This window comes from Hemicordylus capensis, chromosome 7 (genome assembly GCF_027244095.1).
Source record: "Hemicordylus capensis ecotype Gifberg chromosome 7, rHemCap1.1.pri, whole genome shotgun sequence".
NCBI lineage: Eukaryota > Metazoa > Chordata > Lepidosauria > Squamata > Cordylidae > Hemicordylus > Hemicordylus capensis.
In genome coordinates this window covers 11,080,731-11,100,586 of record NC_069663.1, presented here as the reverse complement: position 1 = coordinate 11,100,586, position 19,856 = coordinate 11,080,731, and the positions used below count along the sequence as shown (strand labels likewise).

General features: G+C 47.1%; 1 protein-coding gene across 4 annotated transcripts in view; it reads right to left on the bottom strand.

Moving 5' to 3' along the window:
- RPS6KA1 (ribosomal protein S6 kinase A1) overlaps nucleotides 1-19,856 on the bottom strand; it is a 145,473-nt gene that overhangs the window by 85,876 nt on the left and 39,741 nt on the right. For 3 of the 4 annotated variants that reach the window (XM_053268338.1, XM_053268334.1, XM_053268332.1), the window contains exon 2: nucleotides 3,985-4,029. Coding sequence is in view for 2 of the 4 variants with exons in the window: in XM_053268334.1 (XP_053124309.1) it covers nucleotides 3,985-4,029 (45 nt within the window). In the remaining 2 variants the exon portion in view is untranslated. Of the gene's footprint in view, nucleotides 1-3,984; nucleotides 4,030-19,856 lie in introns of those variants that run through there. The other variant, XM_053268336.1, reaches the window with a different exon arrangement.

The window sequence follows — 19,856 nt, the reverse complement described above, 5'->3', positions numbered from 1 at the left end:
AGGGGACAGATTTGGGGTGATAGAGTGTACTCTATTATTATTATTTATTACATTTATATCCCGCTCTTCCTCCAAGGAGCCCAGAGCGGTGTTACTACATACTCGAGTTTCTCTTTCACAACAACCCTGTGAAGTAGGTTAGGCTGAGAGAGAAGTGACTGGCCCAGAGTCACCCAGCTAGTTTCATGGCTGAATGGGGATTTGAACTTGGGTCTCCCCGGTCCTAGTCCAGCACTCTAACCACTACACCACGCTGGCTCACTCTATGGGGTGGCCCAAAGCTTTTTTTGGGGGGGGGTCAATGGGATGAAAACTTCAGTTCCTTATTCATGGTGCTCATGGAACAGAGAACTATGGTAGGAATTCACTGCAGCCTCACTGAATGGGGGATGCAGGAAGGAGAAATGCAGCCTAGCAGAATTCCACACCAACAACCACTGTGCCCTTTGGGATGCTTTGGAGGGATGGGGCTACTTTTGCAGCAATTTCACTTCTTCCTGGGAGGCCAGTCTCAGAAAACAGAGCTGGGAGATCTCCTGTTATGGGCAGGGGGTGGCACAGCAACGCGAAAGCAAGAGTCACAACAGAGACCTCCTGGGCAAGTCAGTCATTTGTGCATTAATAGCACTGATGATGCTCCTTGATTCATGTTGCTGCCATATAGCCCCAAGGTACCAAATCATCAACCGGATGCCAGCTTGCTAGTCACGCTTGCTAGTCCAGGAGAGCTAGCAAGGAAGCCAAGTTAGCTAGAATCCTGATCTACCCGCCTCCATTCTGCGGCAGCAGAATTGCAAGGAAGCTTCTGGCTCACCATTTTTGTTTTTTTAAACGAACTCTCTCATCTTCAAGCAAGATAAGAGCATCCCCTTCAGTACTGGCGAGGGATCAGGTTGCTGGGAACTTCTTGCCCTTTTGTCAGCAAGGTTTATGCCTTGGCTGCAGTTACAGAGGAGAGAGACACCCTTTCCCAATGACAGCCAAGACTGATGTACACGCACCTCTACCAGGCCTAGTGAGTCAAACAGGCAATACACACCCAGAAGCAGCCTCCCATAATTAAGGCAAGGAAGAACAGCTGCCCCAGGTGGTGGATACTGGGTGCCATTAAGAAAGGCCTGGACAAAGCCCAGGTGCCAGGGAGCCATGGCATCTAGCCTAGGATATCCAGAGGCAGACTTATTTCAGGAAATCTTATTTGTCCCAGGCAGCCCTGTTTGCTCTTGTGGTAGCAAGCATGACTTATCCCCTTTGCTAAGCAGGGTCCACCCTGGTTGCATATGAATGGGAGACTACATGAGTGAGTACTAAGATATTCCCCTTAGGGAATGGGGCAGCTCTGGGAAGAGCATCTGCATGCAGAAGGTTTGGCATCTCCAGGATAGGGCTGAGAGAGATTCCTGCCTGCAACCTTGGAGAAGCGGGAAATGACTTGCCTAGCAAGCATGAGGTTGCCAGTTCGAATCCCCACTGGTATGTTTCCCAGACTATGGGAAACACCTCTATCAGGCAGCAGCAATATAGGAAGACGCTGAAAGGCATCATCTCGTACTGCGCGGGAGATGGCCACGGTCAACCCCTCCTGTATCCTACCAAAGACAACCACAGGGCTCAGTGGTTGCCAGGAGTCGATACCGTCTCAACGACACACTTTATCTTTGATGCCCAGCCAGAACAAAACTCATTCTGCATGCACAAGAAAAGAGAGAGAGAGAGAGGGAGAGAGAGAGAGAGAGAGAGAGAGAGAGAGAGAGTGAGAGAGAGAGAGAGAGAGAGAACACAACTGCTGAGCTGACTGGCTCCTAAAAACAAAGGAAACTTGTCAAGGCCTACATTAACAACTGTAGAGTAGAAGGCAAACCAATGTGGTCCATGAGGCATGGTCTCAGGAAGCTCTCCTATACAATCTCCACTGAAGGGAACGCTATCTTAGAAGTGGAGTATGTGCAGTGGCATAGAGGGGCCGCCAGCAGTCCCTACAGCTACGCCTCCCGCACCTGATGTCAGATGTAGGGGGCGTGGTTTACCTCATAAATGGGGCCACGCACCCCATTTGAGAGCAAATTCCAACCAGCTCTGCGTTTGCAGCGTGGGCGGGAGCGCCTCTCCCTGCTTTAAAAGGCAGGGAGACGCATTCCCAGACAGGCTGGGAAGTTGGCCCTGGCTAAGCTTCTCAAAAAAAGAGCCATGCGGCCCTACTTGAGGGAGAGACCATGCCCCCTGCGTCTGATGTCAATAGGTGCTTCATATATCTAATTGAAAGGAGATTTCCGAGGCCTTCTAGTCTAACACAAGACATATCCAAGATGTAGTCAGAGTCTGTTTTGGAAGCACTTTTAAAAAGAGGTAAATGCACTTGTGAATTCCACCAGGTACAGATGCCTGAGGATGGTGCAGTCAGAACAGAGGCACTCTGTATCGGTCAGGTGATGCCTTGTGGCACCACAAATCCCAAGTTTCTGGAATAAAGTTAAACATTGGTTGAAAGCTAGAGGAACACAAGTAGGGGTTTCTCATCCAAAAGAGAATAGATCTCTAGTAATCCAACAAGAGGTTTTTATTTTATGCTATTACAAGGGAAAGTTATGCATGACTGATGGATAATGAAACTTTACCCAGGTGCAGCAGAAAAGGCGAAAAATATCCCATTTACTATACAACACAAAATGTCATGACAAATTTCTCAGATATTCGACACACAACCCATAGACTCATAGACCCATAGATATTCAACACACAACCCAGCTACACACTCCTTTTCCAAAAGATTCCAAGTAACTGAATATCTGAATCATGAAAGCAGAACTGCGTAAGAGCCAAGAAGAGAGTGTACCAGGGAGCAATGCTTAGTCTGCACAATTTTATTTTGACTGAAGAATACACAACACTCTAATTATAAGCAGCAACAGAATATTTACCCTACCAAAGAGAACCATGTCGCTAAACTGGCCAACACAGAGCGATGAAAAGAATTATTTGCTTATGCAGATAATAAGTTAACCCCTGCTAACTAGGCAAAGACATCTTTTAAAGTGAAGATTCTCTATATTTAGCAGGGGGAGAGCAACTGGCCCTATCCAACCCCAGCACAGCATCCCTCCAGTGGCTGTTGCTGGTATCTGCCTTTGTTTCTTTTTAGATTGTGAGCCCTTTGGAGACAGGAGACCATCTTATTATTTGTTTTTCTATGTAAACCACTTTGAGAACTTTGGCTGAAGAGCGGTATATAAATATTTGTAATAGTAGTATTACAAGAGGCGTAAGTTTGGGCGGGGTATAAATTCAAATAAATAAACAAACACACAGCCTTTCTCCAATACAGTCCCGATATATCCTCATTTAGCCCACATTATGTCCTTTGTATACTGAAGCACAGAATTTTGCAGCATTATGTGCCACTCCTGGCTGTTTATCAGAAAGAAGCCAGGTTAAATACAATTCATCTGAATGTCCCAGAAAACTTACTAATAGGGGAGTAATTAAGGGACACCTAATGGCGCAGTGAGGAAATGACTTGAGTAGCAAGCCAGAGGTTGCCAGTTCGAATCCCCACTGGTATGTTTCCCAGACTAGGGGAAACACCTCTATGGGGCAGCAGCGATATAAGAAGATGCTGAAAGGCATCATCTCATACTGTGCAGGAGATGGCAATGGTAAATCCCTCCTGGGCTCTGTGGTTGCCAGGAGTCGACACCAAATTGATGGCACACTTGTGCATGAAGAGGTTTTTGGAAGACCAAGGAGACCACCTCTGACAGCACATCTCCCCCCAGTCCCCAGATGGAGAGAGAAATATTGATAATCAAGTCAGCTCAGCAGCACTGTAATTTTTGTGTGTGCTCTTCTCACAGAAGTTAAAGCCACAAACTAATCCTGTCATTAATTTCATTCTCAGCTCTCCCAGGAGAGATACTTGCACAGAGCAATTACGCTCAGTCAGAAAGACACAATTAAGAGAGAGAAAGGTTTGCGGTTGTACCATACCTTTGCCTGAGCCCTCCTCTTTTCGTCTGGAGCAGCTTGTCTAATCTGCAAAGCAAGAAGAGACAAATTTGACATTAGCAAGACGCCCAGTACCAGACCCCAAGGGGCAATTCCAAGCAAAACACAGCATCAGGCATGTTAGCACTTTGTCAATTACTGTAGCCATAAGCAAATTTTCAAGCTGATATTATATGCATCTCCACTGAGAAGAGAATATCTACTATAAGCCCATTTAATTTATTTGTTTTATTTAAGAAGCCTGGGTGAAGAGCCATGTCTTTACCTGTTTTCTAAAAACTGTGATGGAGGCCGAGGAGTGGATGCCAGCCGGGACACCATTCCAAAGCCTGGGGGCAATGACTGAGAAGACCCCGTCCCACATGCACAACAGCCAAGCCTCTCTCACTGTCAGCACACAGAGCTGAGCACCCTCCAGTGATCTTGCCAAGTGGACAGAAACCCCTGGGAGCAGGCAGTCCTTCAGATATCCAGGGCCAAAACAGTTAAAGGCTTTAGAGGTCAAAACCAGCACTCGGAACCCTAACCAGCATCAAATTGGTAGCCAGTGAAGCTCTTTCAAAATAGGAGTAATATGATTTTTATAGGGAGGCCCATTTAAGATATGTGTCTCCCCTGCAGCAGAATTTACCTGGTCATTCGGACGATTGCTATTTAAAATTTATATTTTCTAGCCCTGATGAGGTGGTTATTAATCAAATGGCCAGGTTTTGTTATATTATATATAAAATTCATTCAGATGTTCGGCAATGGTTTTTTTGTTTTGTAAATTTGCTGGTCTATGACTGTAATAAAGGTTTCTTCTTTCTAACAGGCAGCTCCGGATAAAATCCTAGCTGCAGTTTCTGAATATTCTTCAAGGGGAACCCCACATAGAGTGTGTTATAGTAATCCAGCCATCTTGTGACCAGGGCATGGGTAAATGTGGCCAGAACTGCCCTCAAGAAGGACACAGCTAACGCACTAACCAAAGCTGTGCAAAAGTATCTCTGGCCACCAGCTCCACCTGAGCTTCCAAAAGCAGAGCCAGGTCCAGCAGTACTCCCAAGCTGCATACTTGCTCTTTGAAGGGGTGTGCAACCCCATCCAGAACTGGTCGAAACCCTTCATCCCGATTGGCTCTCCTACTGATCAACAGCACCTCCATCTTGTCCAGATTCAGTCTCAATTTGTTAGCCCACATCATGGCCTCCAGCCCCTGATTCAAGACATCCTCTGCCTCCCTAAGATCAAGTGACAAGGAGAGACAGAGCTGAGTGTCATCTGGATATTGCTGACAACTCCATCCAAGGATGACCTCTCCCAGCGGTTTCATGTAGATGTTGAATAGCATGGGGGACAAAGCCAAACCCTAAGGGACCTCACAAGACAATGGCCAAGGGAGTAGAGCAGTAGTCACCCAGCACCACCTTCTGGACCCTCCCCCAAGAAAGGACCGGTCGAAAGCAGTGCCTACAATCTGGAGAGGTGGTCCAGAAGGATATCATGGTTGATGGTATCAAACGCTGCTGAGAGGTCCAGCGGAGACGCACTTCCCTATGAAACTCCCACCACTCCCCCTGTCAAGTGGCTTTGGTCCCAGAGTAGGTCATCCACTAGGCTCAGCCAAGGCAATTTCAGTAACTTCCATATCCAGGATGGAAGTCAGGTTGAAAGGGATCTAGATAATCCGTATCATCCAAGACCCTCTGCAGCTGAGATGCCACCACACGCTCTGTCACCTTGCGAAGGTTAGAAATAGGTCTGTAATTGTTCAGCTTGGAGGGATCAAGGGAGGTCTTTTTAGCCTACTTTCCAGTAGGCATATGAGATCACTCAGCTTTCTGGTGTGTGTGTGTGTGTGTGTGTGTGTGTGTGTGTGTGTGTGTGCCATCAACTCCGCAACACCTGGACCAATATGAACCAAATTGGGTACAGTTGTAGGGACACCTCAATGGTGTAGTTTGTGATGTCATCATCCATCCCAATCCAAGATGGCAGACAAAAACATGTGAGGTGCAAATGGGCTAACTTGTGAACAGCTTAACTGATTTGAACCAAATTTGCTACAGCTGTAGGGACACATAGGTATGCCCTAATGGCATGGTGTGTGATGATGTCATCCACTCCAATTCAAGATGATGGCCACATGAACATCTGAGGCACAAGTGGGCTAATTTGTGTACTGCAACCAATTTGAATCAAATTGAGTACAGTTGCAGTGAGTGACACACATGGACACCTCAATGGCATAGCTTGTGATGTCATCCATGCCAATTCAAGATGGCAGATGCATAAACATTTGAGGCACAAGTGGGCTAACTTGTGAACCGCTTAAGCGATTCGAACTAAATTTACTGCAGCTGTAGGGACAACTCAATGGTGTAGTTTGTTATGTCATCTACCCCAACCCAAGATGGCAGATGCATGAACATTTGCGGCACAAGAGATCTAACTTGTGGACCTCGATTTGAACCAAATTTAGGCCAGTTGTGGAGACAGTGAAAGGAAAGTAGACTGATTAGTTTTTACTAGAACAACTTGTTTAATAGTGGTCTCACCACCACCTCCTTGAGGCATGTCTGCTGGAACTGCCACGACCCTAGTGTCCAAATTGGCACAGATGCGAGCAACTTTATCTGCAAAGTGGCATGCAAACTGGTCATAGTGGGCTAGCGATGGTTCCTCCCCCATTACATGGGGGTGGGTGGGTGGGTGAAGCAGTGTGCCGCACAGAAAATCTCCACTGGCCGGCACTGAGCAGACACAATGGAGGTGAAGAAAAGGCGTTTAAGGATTTTGTAATAAGTCAATTATCTTTATTACGGTGCAAGACCAGCATAAGGTAGAGCATGAATCAATATCAAATTATGGAACAGTAGAGTCATATTACTTTAAAATTACTACCCTAATATTATGAATACTGTAAAACTAAGGCAAAGTGTGCTGTCAAGTCGATTTCTACTCGTAGCGTCCACAGAGCCCTGTGGTTTTCTTTTGGCAGAATACAGGAGGGGTTTACCATTGCCTCCTCCCGTGCAGTATGAGATGATGCCTTTCAGAATCTTCCTATATCGCTGCTGACCGCTAAAGTACCAGCAGGGATTCAAACAGACAACCTTCTGCTTGTGAGTCAAGCATTTCCCCGCTGTGCAACTTAAGGCTATCACTACTATCCCTTAAAATAAAGGAAAGCACAGAGGCAAAACCAAGATTATAATAATTATAAGCATCTATGTTTAAAAGGTTAAGGACAAAAATTTGTATAAAATGAGGTGGCTAAAATAGGATAGCTAACTGGGTGGACTATATAGTATCAACCTGGGCAGGACTGAATGGGCAAGTAAAATAGCCAGTAGTTAGAAGCTATACAGGCTGATACATAAAGATTTTGTAAAAATATTCATAAGGATTTTGTAAAAATATGGCCTTCTAGTAGAAGTTACCAGTGGGTAATACATAATATCAACCTGAAAAATTTGCTTATGGCTGCAGTCTTTGACAAAGTGGGAATTACCCTTGGAATTTCACCAATGACTCAACGGCCATGACTGTATCCAAGGAAGTTCACCATGATTAAGAACCACTGAGATCAAGTAGGGCTTAACTGTGACTAGCTGAAGCCCATCAGTGGTGTTTCAGTGGTGCTTAGCCAGGACTTCCTTTCTTTGGTGGGGAAACATCCATTGACTTCTTAAGCATTGCTTAGAATTTTTAACCTTTATTGGCCCCCCAAACCTCAACTGCTCAAGACTTCCTTCGTGAGGAAGAGTTCCATCCCTGATCACTTTAGTTGCCTTGTCTGGCTATATTTTTAGAAGGTAATTTGAACAGGACTCATTCATTACCAACGTAGTCTGGACGTTGCCCAGTATTCTAAAGGCAGATTTAATAACACAGAATCATCAAGCACCATTGCATGCTAGTGTGTTACAAGCTCTAATGAAATAATTACAAGTTCCTGTGAGCCCGGGGTGCAAAGCCACGAGGAAGCAATCTGCTGCATCTCTGCATGAGTTACTGCTCCAAGCTGGTTGCTTTCTCATCACACAGCAGAGGAACAGAGACACAGGGGAATGGGCTCCTCCAAGAGTCAATTCTCACACACAAACCTTTGGGGTGTATTCAATTCTAGTTTTTGTTCAAACAAACATACATCTCAGCTGTCAGGAGTTAACAGCTTAGTGGTCCTCAGCCTTAACATAAGAACAGCTCTGCCAGATCAGGCTCAAGGCCTATCTAGTCCAGCATCCTGTTTCACACAGTGGCCCGCCAGATGCCTCTGAGAAGCCCACAGGCAGAGGCGTAACTATAGGGGGGGCAGGTGCCCCGGGCGCCATCTCTTCTGGTCACGTGGGGGGCGCCACCATGACCAATTTTTTTTTAAATTTTTTAAATTATTTGTTAATACAAATGTTTCCTGCTCAGTGCAGCAGCGCTGCAGCAGTCAAGGGAGCACGTCGGTGCCCCCTTCCCCACGAGCGGTCCCTTCTGTGCCGCCTGCGACCCCCCATTGCTTTGCTGGCGCCTGGCAGCCAGTCAGTGGCCTGGCTTGGCGGCGGCGGTGGCGGGCGCTTGTGAGGAAAAACCTAAGTATAATGTAGTATGTTGGGGGGGCAGTGGGGGGGCGCCATTTCAGTGCTTGCTCTGGGCGCCGTTTTCCCTAGTTACGCCTCTGCCCACAGGCAAGAGGTAAGGGCATGCCCTCTCTCCTGCTGTTGCTCGCCTGCAACTGGTATCGAGAGGCATCATGCGTCTGAGGCTGGAGGTGGCCTATAGCTATCAGATTAGTAACCATTGATAGACTGGTCCTCCATGAATTTGCCTAAGCCCCTTTTAAAGTCATCCACATTTGTCATCCCCACCCCCAGTTTGGAGAGGCCTGGAAGGAGGCAAGTTCAGTTTGGAGGATATTTATTTGTATTTATTTTTTATTTCTATACCGCCCTTCCAAAAGTGGCTCAGGGCGGTTTCAATAGAGAAATATTAAATAAATAAGATGGATCGCTGTCCCCAAAGGGCTCACAATCTAAAAAGAAGCATGAGATAGACACCAGCAACAGTCACTGGAGGGATACTGTGCTGGGGGTGGAGAGGGCCAGTTACTCTCCCCCTGCTCAATAAAGAGAATCACCACATTAAAAGGTGCCTCTTTGCCAAGTTAGCAGGGGCATATCACCTTAAAACGAAAAGCAACATAGTGCCATTCTGTTGGTTTGACTCCTCAGATTTCCATTCTCTTCAAACCAACTGAATAGCACTATGTTGCTTTTCACTTTAATGCCATATTCTCTATACTGAACTTGTCTCCTGCATACACAGATGATGTTCTTGATGAGCTGGCGACTAGGAAAGAGGAAGCAGAAGGGCTCTCCGTGCAACAGAAAGTGAAGTCAACTGTGGTTGCCATCCTCCTTCCTCAACAACCAGTAATCCAGGAAGATACAAGGGTTGGGAGCAGGGACAGGAAGCTGGGCAGAGATTATCCTTCCCACCCACTTAAGGACGAACTAAAGGGGAGATATTTGGGGCTACGGAGAGAGGATACCTTTACATATTGTCATCATCCAAACAAACAGAAGTGAAGGAGACCACATCAGTAGGAGCTAAAATTCTAGAGCAGGCCTGCTCAACTTAGGCTCCCCAGCTGTTTTTGAACTACAACTCCCATAATCCCCAGTGACAGTGACCAATAGCCAGGGATTATGGGAACTGTAGGCCAACAGCTGCAGGAGGGCCGAAATTGAGCAGCCCTGTTCTAGAGCCAGGGACCTTCAAGGTATTCTCGCCCAACCCCTCTCACAATCAATGGAGGAAGCTGCTACAGCGGGAAACATTCATGTTTTGTCTGACAACATCCAGCAAAGGAAAGCTTGCCACTGCATGAGGCAGACAGTTCCACCGTCAGATACTGCCCCTGGATCTCTGCTTCCTTGCAATTTCAAGCCATTGGTTCCAGTCCTGCCCTCAGGAGCAACCGCGAACTAAGTCTGCTCCTCCTATGAGAAAGTCCTGGGTGCTTTCTGTTGTTCAGGATACACATACTCACGCAGCTCCTTCCTCCTAGTGGGGCATGGTTTTCGGACCACTCACCATCTTTGTTGCCCTCCTCTGAATCCATTCCAACTTATCAACATCCTTCTGGAAATTTGGACACAACGTTCCAGCTAGATACAGCCCATCACCTCAAGGATGACTCAGCAAGGAGTAGGCTTAGTGGGTGGTGCCATAGGCAGTGAGTAGGCAGAGGCAGCAGCAGCAGCGGCAGGAAACCCTGTGAGAGTTTTATCAGCTGGATCTTTGCCAAACTGCCATATCGCAAGAGACAAAGTCAACTAAGGAGAACAGATATTGCCAAAGGGGATTGCAGTTTTAAATCCTGGGATTTCTTTAAACCCCGTTCTTGCATTTAAGCACTCAGTTCACCGACACGGCAAACCCAGATATAGCCAATTTTATTTAACATGAACAATTTCAACAGAATTAGGAAACAAAATAAATACCGCCTTCAGCTACAAATACAAAAAGAATTACAACAATTTCACTTCTATTTGAAGTATTTACTGTCCAGTCTTGATGACAACCTAATTAGCAAAATGGCAAGGTACTGTTATCTCATTTGCAACATCTGCTTAGGTTTTCAATAATGTTCTGCTTTCTTTTTTCTGTGATTCCTGTTTTATGATTGTAATGGAGGGTGCTCTGCTCCCTTTGGCTTTCAGTAAGATCTATCTGGAGTTCACCACAACTGTCTTAATTTTAACCTGTCAGTATTGTGTTACAATCTGTCTGTTTTATTATGCTGAGTTTTTGTTTTTGTTTTGTAAGTATGTATGTTTTATCTAAGTACTGGTCTATGACCGCAATAAAGGACTGACTGATTGACTACAACAATTTCACAGAATAGAAATTTAACTAAAAGCCTGGGGACACAGGTGTGTCTTGACAGTCTTTTGAAAAGAAATCAGAGATGGAGAAGCTCTTATTTTGACAAGGGGTGCATTCCAATGCCCTGGGGCAGCCACCAAGAAAGTCTGGCCGGCCCAGTCCCGTCCCAGACTGCAATTTTACTTTGCTTAACCACAGAAGGGCAAGTGTGCATTCATGTATCGTCCAGCCTTAAGTCAAAGTCCCTGCGAGCTATGGGAGTGCACTCCATACATGATTCCGGTGTTTCGTTGGCGTGTAGCCCAATTTATGTCTGGAGTTTAAAAAAATCCAATTTGTGTGTCAGTTTTTTGGGCAAATTCAGAATATCCGAAACTCAAGGTACTTCACCCCTCTTAATCCCGTGGTAAAGCCTGCTGTCTGGGAGAGCTCCAGGCATTGAATGTGGAACCCTCTGTATGCAAAGCAGATGTTCTATCACCGAACTACAGCCCCATTCCCAAAGGGGGATCTTACACAGCCTACAATGCTCACATGTAGTCACCTACCCAAATGCAAAGCAAGGTGCACCCTGCTTAGCAAGAGGGACAATTCATGCTCACTACCACAAGATTGGCTCCCCACCGTAGAGAATCCTTCCTTGCTCCATCAGCCCCTCCTCCCAAGGAAAAGTGGGAATGAGAACCTGCCCAAGTGGGATGTCCTAATGCTGAATACAGTCATGACAATAGCTGACTTATACAGCTAGGGGAGGGACAGGTAGGCATTCCAGGAGAAAGGCTTTCTATCTTGGAGACCGCAGCAGCCCACAGAATAGCCACAAGGGCTCTGTCTCCTCCTGCCCAGCCATATATGGAAACAGGGTCTTTCCAGAGGTGGGGATGCACACATTACCTTCAGTATCGGCGGCAACTGAAATTCATTCCAGCTCACGAAACTTTGAAAAAGCTGCTTTGCCAACCCAGATTCACATGCCATTCTTGCCGATTTCCAATCTCAAAGTTGTCTTCTCTCACCAAGCTCCCATCCAGCACGTATCCCAGCTTTCTCCCAGATTCAAGGTGAAGTAGGACAGAATTTAAAGCCATTACACGCCATTGCAGAAAACATTAAAAAAAACACAAAAAACACTCAAGCCAGATCCAAGGCATTAAAAACCTTCTGAGACAACTAAAAGCAACAAAAGCACGACAAGCGTTGCGAAGGCCTACGTAAGCAGCCAGGTTTGTGCGAGTTGACAGAACACCAAAAGAGATGGTGGATCTCCAAAGGGAGACATTCCACAGGGTGCAATACCTTTTCAATTACCAAACCAAGCCTGGGTGGTTATATAATCCCACACCTGAGGCTGCACTCGGGGAGATGTTTATCTGGGGACAACTTGCATGTTAAATCCCTTTAATTCCACATAATCCAGTGTGCAGACAGAAAGCAATCTGCAGAACTGGACCATAACAGCCATGACAAGCTCCAAAACGGAAATAGGGGGGCGGCAAATGCCTCCCACTGCAGGAAATGCGCCAACCAAGGCCGGTGGCTGCTATGAAAGATTGCCAGAGCACCAGCCCTCCAGGGCTAGCTGAGCCTCTGACCATTGACTAATACACTATTAGCAGGGGGCCGGTGGGCAGGAGAAGAGAAGAAGGAAATCAAGCACATTTAAGTGCAGCAGATTGGGAGGAAAACCCACAAAGATCAAGCCAGGCCCACAGATTTGGGCCATTGGTATCATCCAGGAGACCAATGCGCATAATGATTTTGGGCAACATCTGCCCTCACCCCCCACGACGGAAAAAGAGGTGAGAGCATTGTTGCACTTACAGCTTTCTCTGCATTATTGCCCCTTCTTTATCCCCACTGCAGTCATTTTTGCTCAGAGGAAAGAGACAGGGTAACAAGGAACACGTTGTTGTACACTCTCCATGGATTAATCTCTGGGGAACATCCCTGCCGATTTTTGTTTCCATTCCACTAACACTGATCAACATTTAGAGTTCTTGTTGTGGTTTTTAAACTTGAACACTCTTGCCAATATGGCCGCCGCAGGCCTGAGAGCACCTGAGGTTCTCCACATGAGCCGTGTGGAGAGCCTGCACAGCTTGTGTAGGGAGAGTGGGCTTGACCCACTCTCTCCACACACGAGCATGCCACCCTCCTTGGGCAGCCATATTGGCCACCCACACGATTACTAGCTCTGGGGAGACCCCCGACAACGGGAGGCTTGTTGTCGCCTCCTGGTCGGAGGTCACCTCATGAGTCACCGCGTCGTCTTCTCACGATTGGGAAAATGGGGTTAGCGGAGCACCCGCTCTGCTAACCTTGTTTTAGGGGAGGGGTTAGTGTGAGGGTTAGCCGCCATTGAACCTCCGGGCTCACCCACGGGCCTGGTGGTTCTCACGATGGGGGGGGAAACCAGGCTGGGCTCCCTTAGGCCAGTTGTGAGAATAGTCTTACTGAAAGCCTTGCAATGCAATCACCTATTGTCCCTCTCCAAGGGTGTAGATCTCGTCAAAAATCACAATGAGCATTCATCCCTGCAGATGGTACTGATCACTCCAGCCGACTCATATACTGAGGTCATTCACACAATCATAAACTGTGTTTTACCCAGGTTTGGGAGATGTGTGTGCTCCCAATTTTTGGTTGTGTGGAAGCAAAGTGGGAGGAAAACCTGGGTAGAAGTGATTTTGTGGATGCAAGGGTAGTTGGAAAAGCTACCCAGGTTTTCCTCCTACTTTGCTTCCACACAACCAAAAATTGGAGCACACACACAGCTCCTAAACCTGGGCAGAACACAGTTTTTGCCTGTATGAATGACCACATTATCTGACCTGGCATGGGGCACAATGGACAGGAGCAGCGAAGGAACCCCTGCTTGTTTTTGTTCCAAGAGAGAAGTAGTGTTAGCAAGACCAGCTCTAAGCAAGCCAGTGCCTCATGCCAAACTGAAAGTGAGGCCTCCGTTGCTGAAAGAGACAAGGATGCCCAGTTTTGCCCAGGGGCAGCATCGATTTTGACCCAAACAGCACCCCATGAAGCACACCCTGTTGGGGGCAGCTATATGGTACCCCGTTTGGTTCGCCCACCCCTAAAAGCTAGCCTTGCATGTTCCTCTGCAAAGTGCACCCCTGCCCTTTGGGCACCCTGAAGACTAACCATAGGGATATAGCAAGCTGCCATATACCGAGTCAGACCATTGGTCCATCCAGTTCAGTAAGAGCTGCACTGACTGGTGGCAGCTCTCCAAGGTTTCAGGCAGGAGTCTCTCTCAGCCCTACCTAGAGATGCTGCCAGGAAGTGAACCTGGGTCATTCTGATTTATAACCATCCATGATTTATTGTGGTCACCAAAAGACTGTACATCTGCTGCAGTGCTCAAGTAATTGTGGGCAGGGGGATAGGGGGCCCTTGAAATCCACAAGTGCCATCTCCCAACTCCCTGCAATTTTGGCCAAATCATGTCTGCTCAAGAGACTTCTAAGTCACAGAAGTAAGGGAGACACCAACACCAGTCTTCTCCCCATGATTCAAGCATTGGTTTGCTCTTTGTTCTAACAAACTAACACACCTACCCCTCTGGAACTGTGCCACAACCAGAGTCATTAAGGGTGGCACAAGGATCCTTACAGGTTCATTTAAACAGGGTGTGTGCAAGAACTCCATCAGGATTCAGAGAGTAGAGAGTAGAGCTGGCTTTGCAGAAGTGAGTAAGGAGTGTTCCCTTGGCTAAGCTGTGTCTGCCCTGGTTTGCATTTGGATGGGAGACTACACAAACACTGCCTGCCATAAAATATTCCCCTTCAGGGTTGGGCTGTAGCTTAGTACAATCGGATGCTCTAAGGTTCAGTCCCTGCCAACATCTCCAGGTGGGACTTGGAAAGACTCCTGCCTGAAACCTTGGAGAGCTGCTGCCAATCAGTGTAGGCAGTACTGAGCTAGATGGACCAATGGTCTGACTCAGTATGAGGCCGCTTCCTTCCTATTTCATTCACAACCTTATAAGGAGGGCAAACTGGCCCAGTGACCTGCCCAACCAAGTGTGTGCTTTGACTACATATGAACTTGGGTTCTTGCCCACTGTGGCTGGGTGTGAAGTCACCAGTCACAACTGAAGTCCTCTGTGCGCCTGAGGCAGGGCACCAAACACCAGCCCTCTCGCATGCCAGTCAGAGCTGACAATACTGAGCTAGATGGGCCAATGGTCTGACTGGGGATAAGGCAGCGTCCTATATTTGTGGAGAGAGCATACAGAAATAATTTGGATTTTCCACTTCAGGCACCAAAGTTTTCTGGGCTTACCCCATTTAAAAAGATAAAGTGTGCCGTCGAATCGGTGTCGACTCCTGGCACCCACAGAGCCCTGTGGTTGTCTTTGGTGGACTATAAGAGGGGTTGACCATTGCCTCCTCCCGCACAGTGTGAGATGATGCCTTTCAGCATCTTCCTATATTGCTGCTGCCCGATGTAGGTGTTTCCCATAGTCTGGGAAACATACCAGCAGGGATTCGAACTGGCAACCTCAGACTTGCTGGTCAAGTCATTTCCCCGCTGCGCCATTAGCACTTAGCAATAGCAATAGCACTTACATTTATATACCGCTCTATAGCCGGAGCTCTCTAAGCGGTTTGCAATGATTTAGCATATTGCCCCCAACATTCTGGGTACTCATTTTACCAACCTCGGAAGGATGGAAGGCTGAGTCAACCTTGAGCCCCTGGTCAGGATCGAACTTGTAACCTTTTGGTTACAGGGCGGCAGTTTTACCACTGCGCCACCATTAGGTGACTTTATAGGATTTAAAACAAAAAACAAAAACACCACCCTGCAGGGATGTCTTCATTGGGGAATGGGGTAGGTAAGAAGTCAAGCTTCACACTCACACACCCCAACCCTTTCCTATTTCAAATGCAGATTTATTTTATTGCCTTAAGAGCCCTGGATCATGGGTTAACACACCGAGACACGTGGGCAAAAATGATCTATCCAGAGAGCATTACCCATCATTTAAGAGATGTACTTTGGTAAAGAGGGAGTTCGTTTCCCTATAATCCTGTTTCCCCTGCATGGAACAGAGATTCAGTGTGTCTCAATAAGCCACTTAGTAGCAGCAGAGATTTAAGTTTCACATAAAAGGAGTGTGAGGATGGTGTATTTTCATGAAAAGCAAATTACTGCCTTGGGATGGCTGTGTTAACTTCTACATAAGGGACCACTGCTGTTCTATTAGCATCATAAAGCAACAGCATTGCCTGAATGCTGGTTGCCAGTTTAGGGACAAACCCATTCAATTTCCCTTTCTATTGCCTTCCAATCACCTTTTTCAGTACACAAAAAACCTGAAGCCTTTAGGATTCAAAGGATTCAAACTCAAACTAACTATGCAGTGAGACACTGGGAAATACATAAAGCTCAATAAATCCCCCAGCACCACAGGATTTCCTTTCAACAATTTAGTCTTGCATAGGGACACCTCCTTTGAGTTCCTTAGAAAGCACTGTTGTATTTCAGTACCAGAGCTCACTGCAGTTCACCTGGGGAGCTATTTGCCACCTGTGTACTCCTGTGGTTGCCAATAGTAGAGCCCACGCTACTGCACAGCACACAGCCTTTCATGTTACAAGTCCAAATTTACTGCGCCTGGAAATTCTAGCCCAGGAATTTAAAGAAGCCTTGGGAAACCAGGCTGGTGCTGCAAATCCTGGAATCTATGGTCAATGACTTTGTGCCCATAAACATAGCAAGAATTGCCCTGTCACGTCCAGCCTGGCAGGAGAGAGCTGGTCTGATGGTCGCGAGCATGAATGGCCCTCTTTGCTAAGCAGGATCCATACTGGTTTGCATTTGGATGGGTGACTACGTGTGAGCGGTGTTCCCTCTAACAGAGATTCCCAGATGTTGTGGACTACAACTCCCATAATCCCCAAACAAAAGCCACTGCAGCTAGGGATTCATTCATTCATTCAATTTCTATACCGTCCTTCCAAAGATGGCTCAGGGCAGTTTACACAGAGAAACAACAAATAAATAAGATGCATCCCTGTCCCCAAAGGGCTCACAATCTAAAAACAAACAAAAGATAGACACCAGCAACAGTCACTGGAGATAGTGTGCTGGGGGTGGAGAGGGCCAGTTACTCTCCCCCTGCTAAATAAAGAGAATCACCTTGGGGTCCTGCTGGGAGTTGTAGTCAACAACATCTGGGAATCCCTGTTAGAGGGAACACTGCATGTGAGCCCTGTAAGATATGCTCCTCAGGGGATGGGGTCATAGCTTGGTGGAAGAACACTTCGGCAGCTCTTTGTTAACTGAGCAAAAAGGACACCTTTTAAAAGTAGTGATTCTCTTATATTCAGCAGGGGGAGAGCAACTGTCCCTATCCTTCCCCAGGACAGCATCCCGCTATTGGTTGTTGCTGGTATCTGCCTTATGTTTCTCTTCTTAGCAAATAAACCATGCTGCCTGAAAACCTGTGCCCCTCCTAGTTGGAAACCTCCGGTGTGGTTAGGGAGAGACCCCAAAGGCTGAAAACTAAGTAGAATGAGGGCACTGAAGGAATGTAATGAGGGATACTTAGGGAGGCGAGCTGGTTTTGTGGTAGAGAGCAAGAATTGTCCTCCACCCTGGTTGGACCACACATGAGCACCCACCGTCAGCTGTAAGATATTCCCCTTAGAGGATGGAGCTGTAGATCAGTGGAAGAGCATCTGTGTGCTTGCATGCAGAAAGTCCCAGGTTCAAACCCTGGCAGCATCTCCAGGGCTTTTAGCTCGCCTCTCCCCCAGAATCAGGGCGTAACTATCATAGGGCAAGGGGAGACAGTTGTCTGGGGGCCCCTCAGAGGCAAGTCACATGAGTGACTCCCCCAGCCACTCACCCACCCAGGTTTCCTTCAGTTGTATTCATCCTGTGAAACTGATGTGAGTGTTAAGACCTGGAGCTACCTGAGCAGCATGTCTTTCTCTAGTACCATTAAATGACTTGCATCGTCCACAATTTACAAAACCTTTTTAAAAAACAGTTTAGGATGATCTATTATGGCACATAGGTTATAATGTGAGTGAGTGAGTGTGTGTGTGTGTGTGTATGTGTGTATGTATACATACACACAAACACACACACAAGCTGAAGGATCAGGGCTGCATTTAGAGTGGCCATGAACAGCAGTTCAGCATGGCACTGACCACCCAACAGGAGGCAACAGGAGAATGGGACGGGAAGTGCGGTCTATTTGTACCTCGGCTTCTGCTATGCGTACTTCCATCATGCTCACTGGAGAGTATTATGTACAGTTGCACCCAACAAGACACATGACAAGGGAGCAATATTCCGGCAAAAAGCCATTTTAGTATTCCGAAAAAGAAATACAGGTGAGATAAGGCTTCCCCACCCCTCCAATTTTTGTTGCTACAGATTCACACATTTGTTATTCTCCAGTTGAAGCTGTTAAAGGGTTGTTGTAAACTCTGCAAGTACAATGATAAGAAACCTGGGGTGTAGCTAGGGGAGAGTGAGGAAGATAATGAAGAAAATAGGGAGGGGTGGAGGCTCGGATTCTTTGAGACCATCTGCTCACTTATAGGGATACCCCTGTAAGGAACCATTTCCCTTGGAAATCCACCCTCCTCCAGGATCACTGGTCTCCAGAATTAAACTGCCAACACTTGCATAGATTGGGAAATGCAAACACAACACCTTCCTTGCCAGCACAACTGTGATAACACCTCCGCCCTGTGACTCAGAAGCCAAAGGTTTGCAAAACTCTTTAAGGCCTTTGAGACAAGGTGCCAAAAGAAAAGTTTCCATAACTGACATTCCATTCGAGGGCTGCTACCCTTTTCCAGGCAGAGCCCCCTGCTGCACATGGCTGCATATCAGGCAGAAATTCAATAGGTAATGCCCTGCCCAGCATGGAGATGCAGAGATTGTGCATGTTGTACCAGGAAGATGCCTGCCTACCATACCACATTCAGAAGGTACAGGCGAGGAGAGCTAATCGTGCGATAGTGAGCATGAATTGTCCCCTTTGCAGAGCAGGGTCTGCCGTGGTTTGCACTTGGATGGGCAACTACAGGTGAGCATCTTGGTAGAGCATCAGCGGTACAGCATCCATGGTAGAGCATCAGCCTGGCATGCAGAGAGTCCCAGATTCAGGTAGACTCACCTCCAGGTAGGGCTGGGAGAGACTCCTGCCTGAAACCTTTGAAAGTCACTGCCAATCAGTGCAGACAATACTCAGTCAGGTGGACCAATGGTCTGACTCGGTTTAAGGCAGCTTCCTACGAGCTCTGCCAAGAGAGGGAAATGCGGCAAACCCCGGCCAAGCACTACAGAAGTTACCTTACTGTGGCACAAAGGAGCAGGTTTCCATGAACAGGGGGTATCCACCTACCACACTGTGTTAACAAGAGATACCTCCCTGGTGCAGAGGGAGTATTTGGGAAACTTTTCTCCCTCAATGTACTTTAACTCAGGGTGACCCAATGAAACGGATGTGGATTCAGGGGACAGAGAAAAGGAAGTTCTTCACATAATGCTTTGCTAGCTTACATAGTCGATCAGCATGGTGTATGCCAACAGTTACTAGCAGATGATTTTAAGAAATAGTTGACCTGACACTGAAACACACACACAAGCATGCTGGCAGGGAATAAAGACACCACTGAAACAGGTTCACACAACCCTATTCACAGATAGGGTTGTATTCACAGATAAGAAAAAACGTTTGGGGATTTTTTCAGAGGCCTTTAAGCAGTGTCAGTAGACTTGGTAAGAAGGGTGCCTATTGAACTTCTTGAGGAAGAGAGTTCCAAAGGGCAGGGGCCAGTGTCAACCAAGCTCTCCTCCACATGGCAGCCAAACAAACCTTTGATGGAAGCACCACATGCAGGAGGACCTCCCTGCTTGACCTAATGGGCAGGGCAGACATGGTCAGTGCAGTGGTGGGGGGTTCCATGGCTTCTCTCCTTGCTCGATCCAAGTGAGCCTAG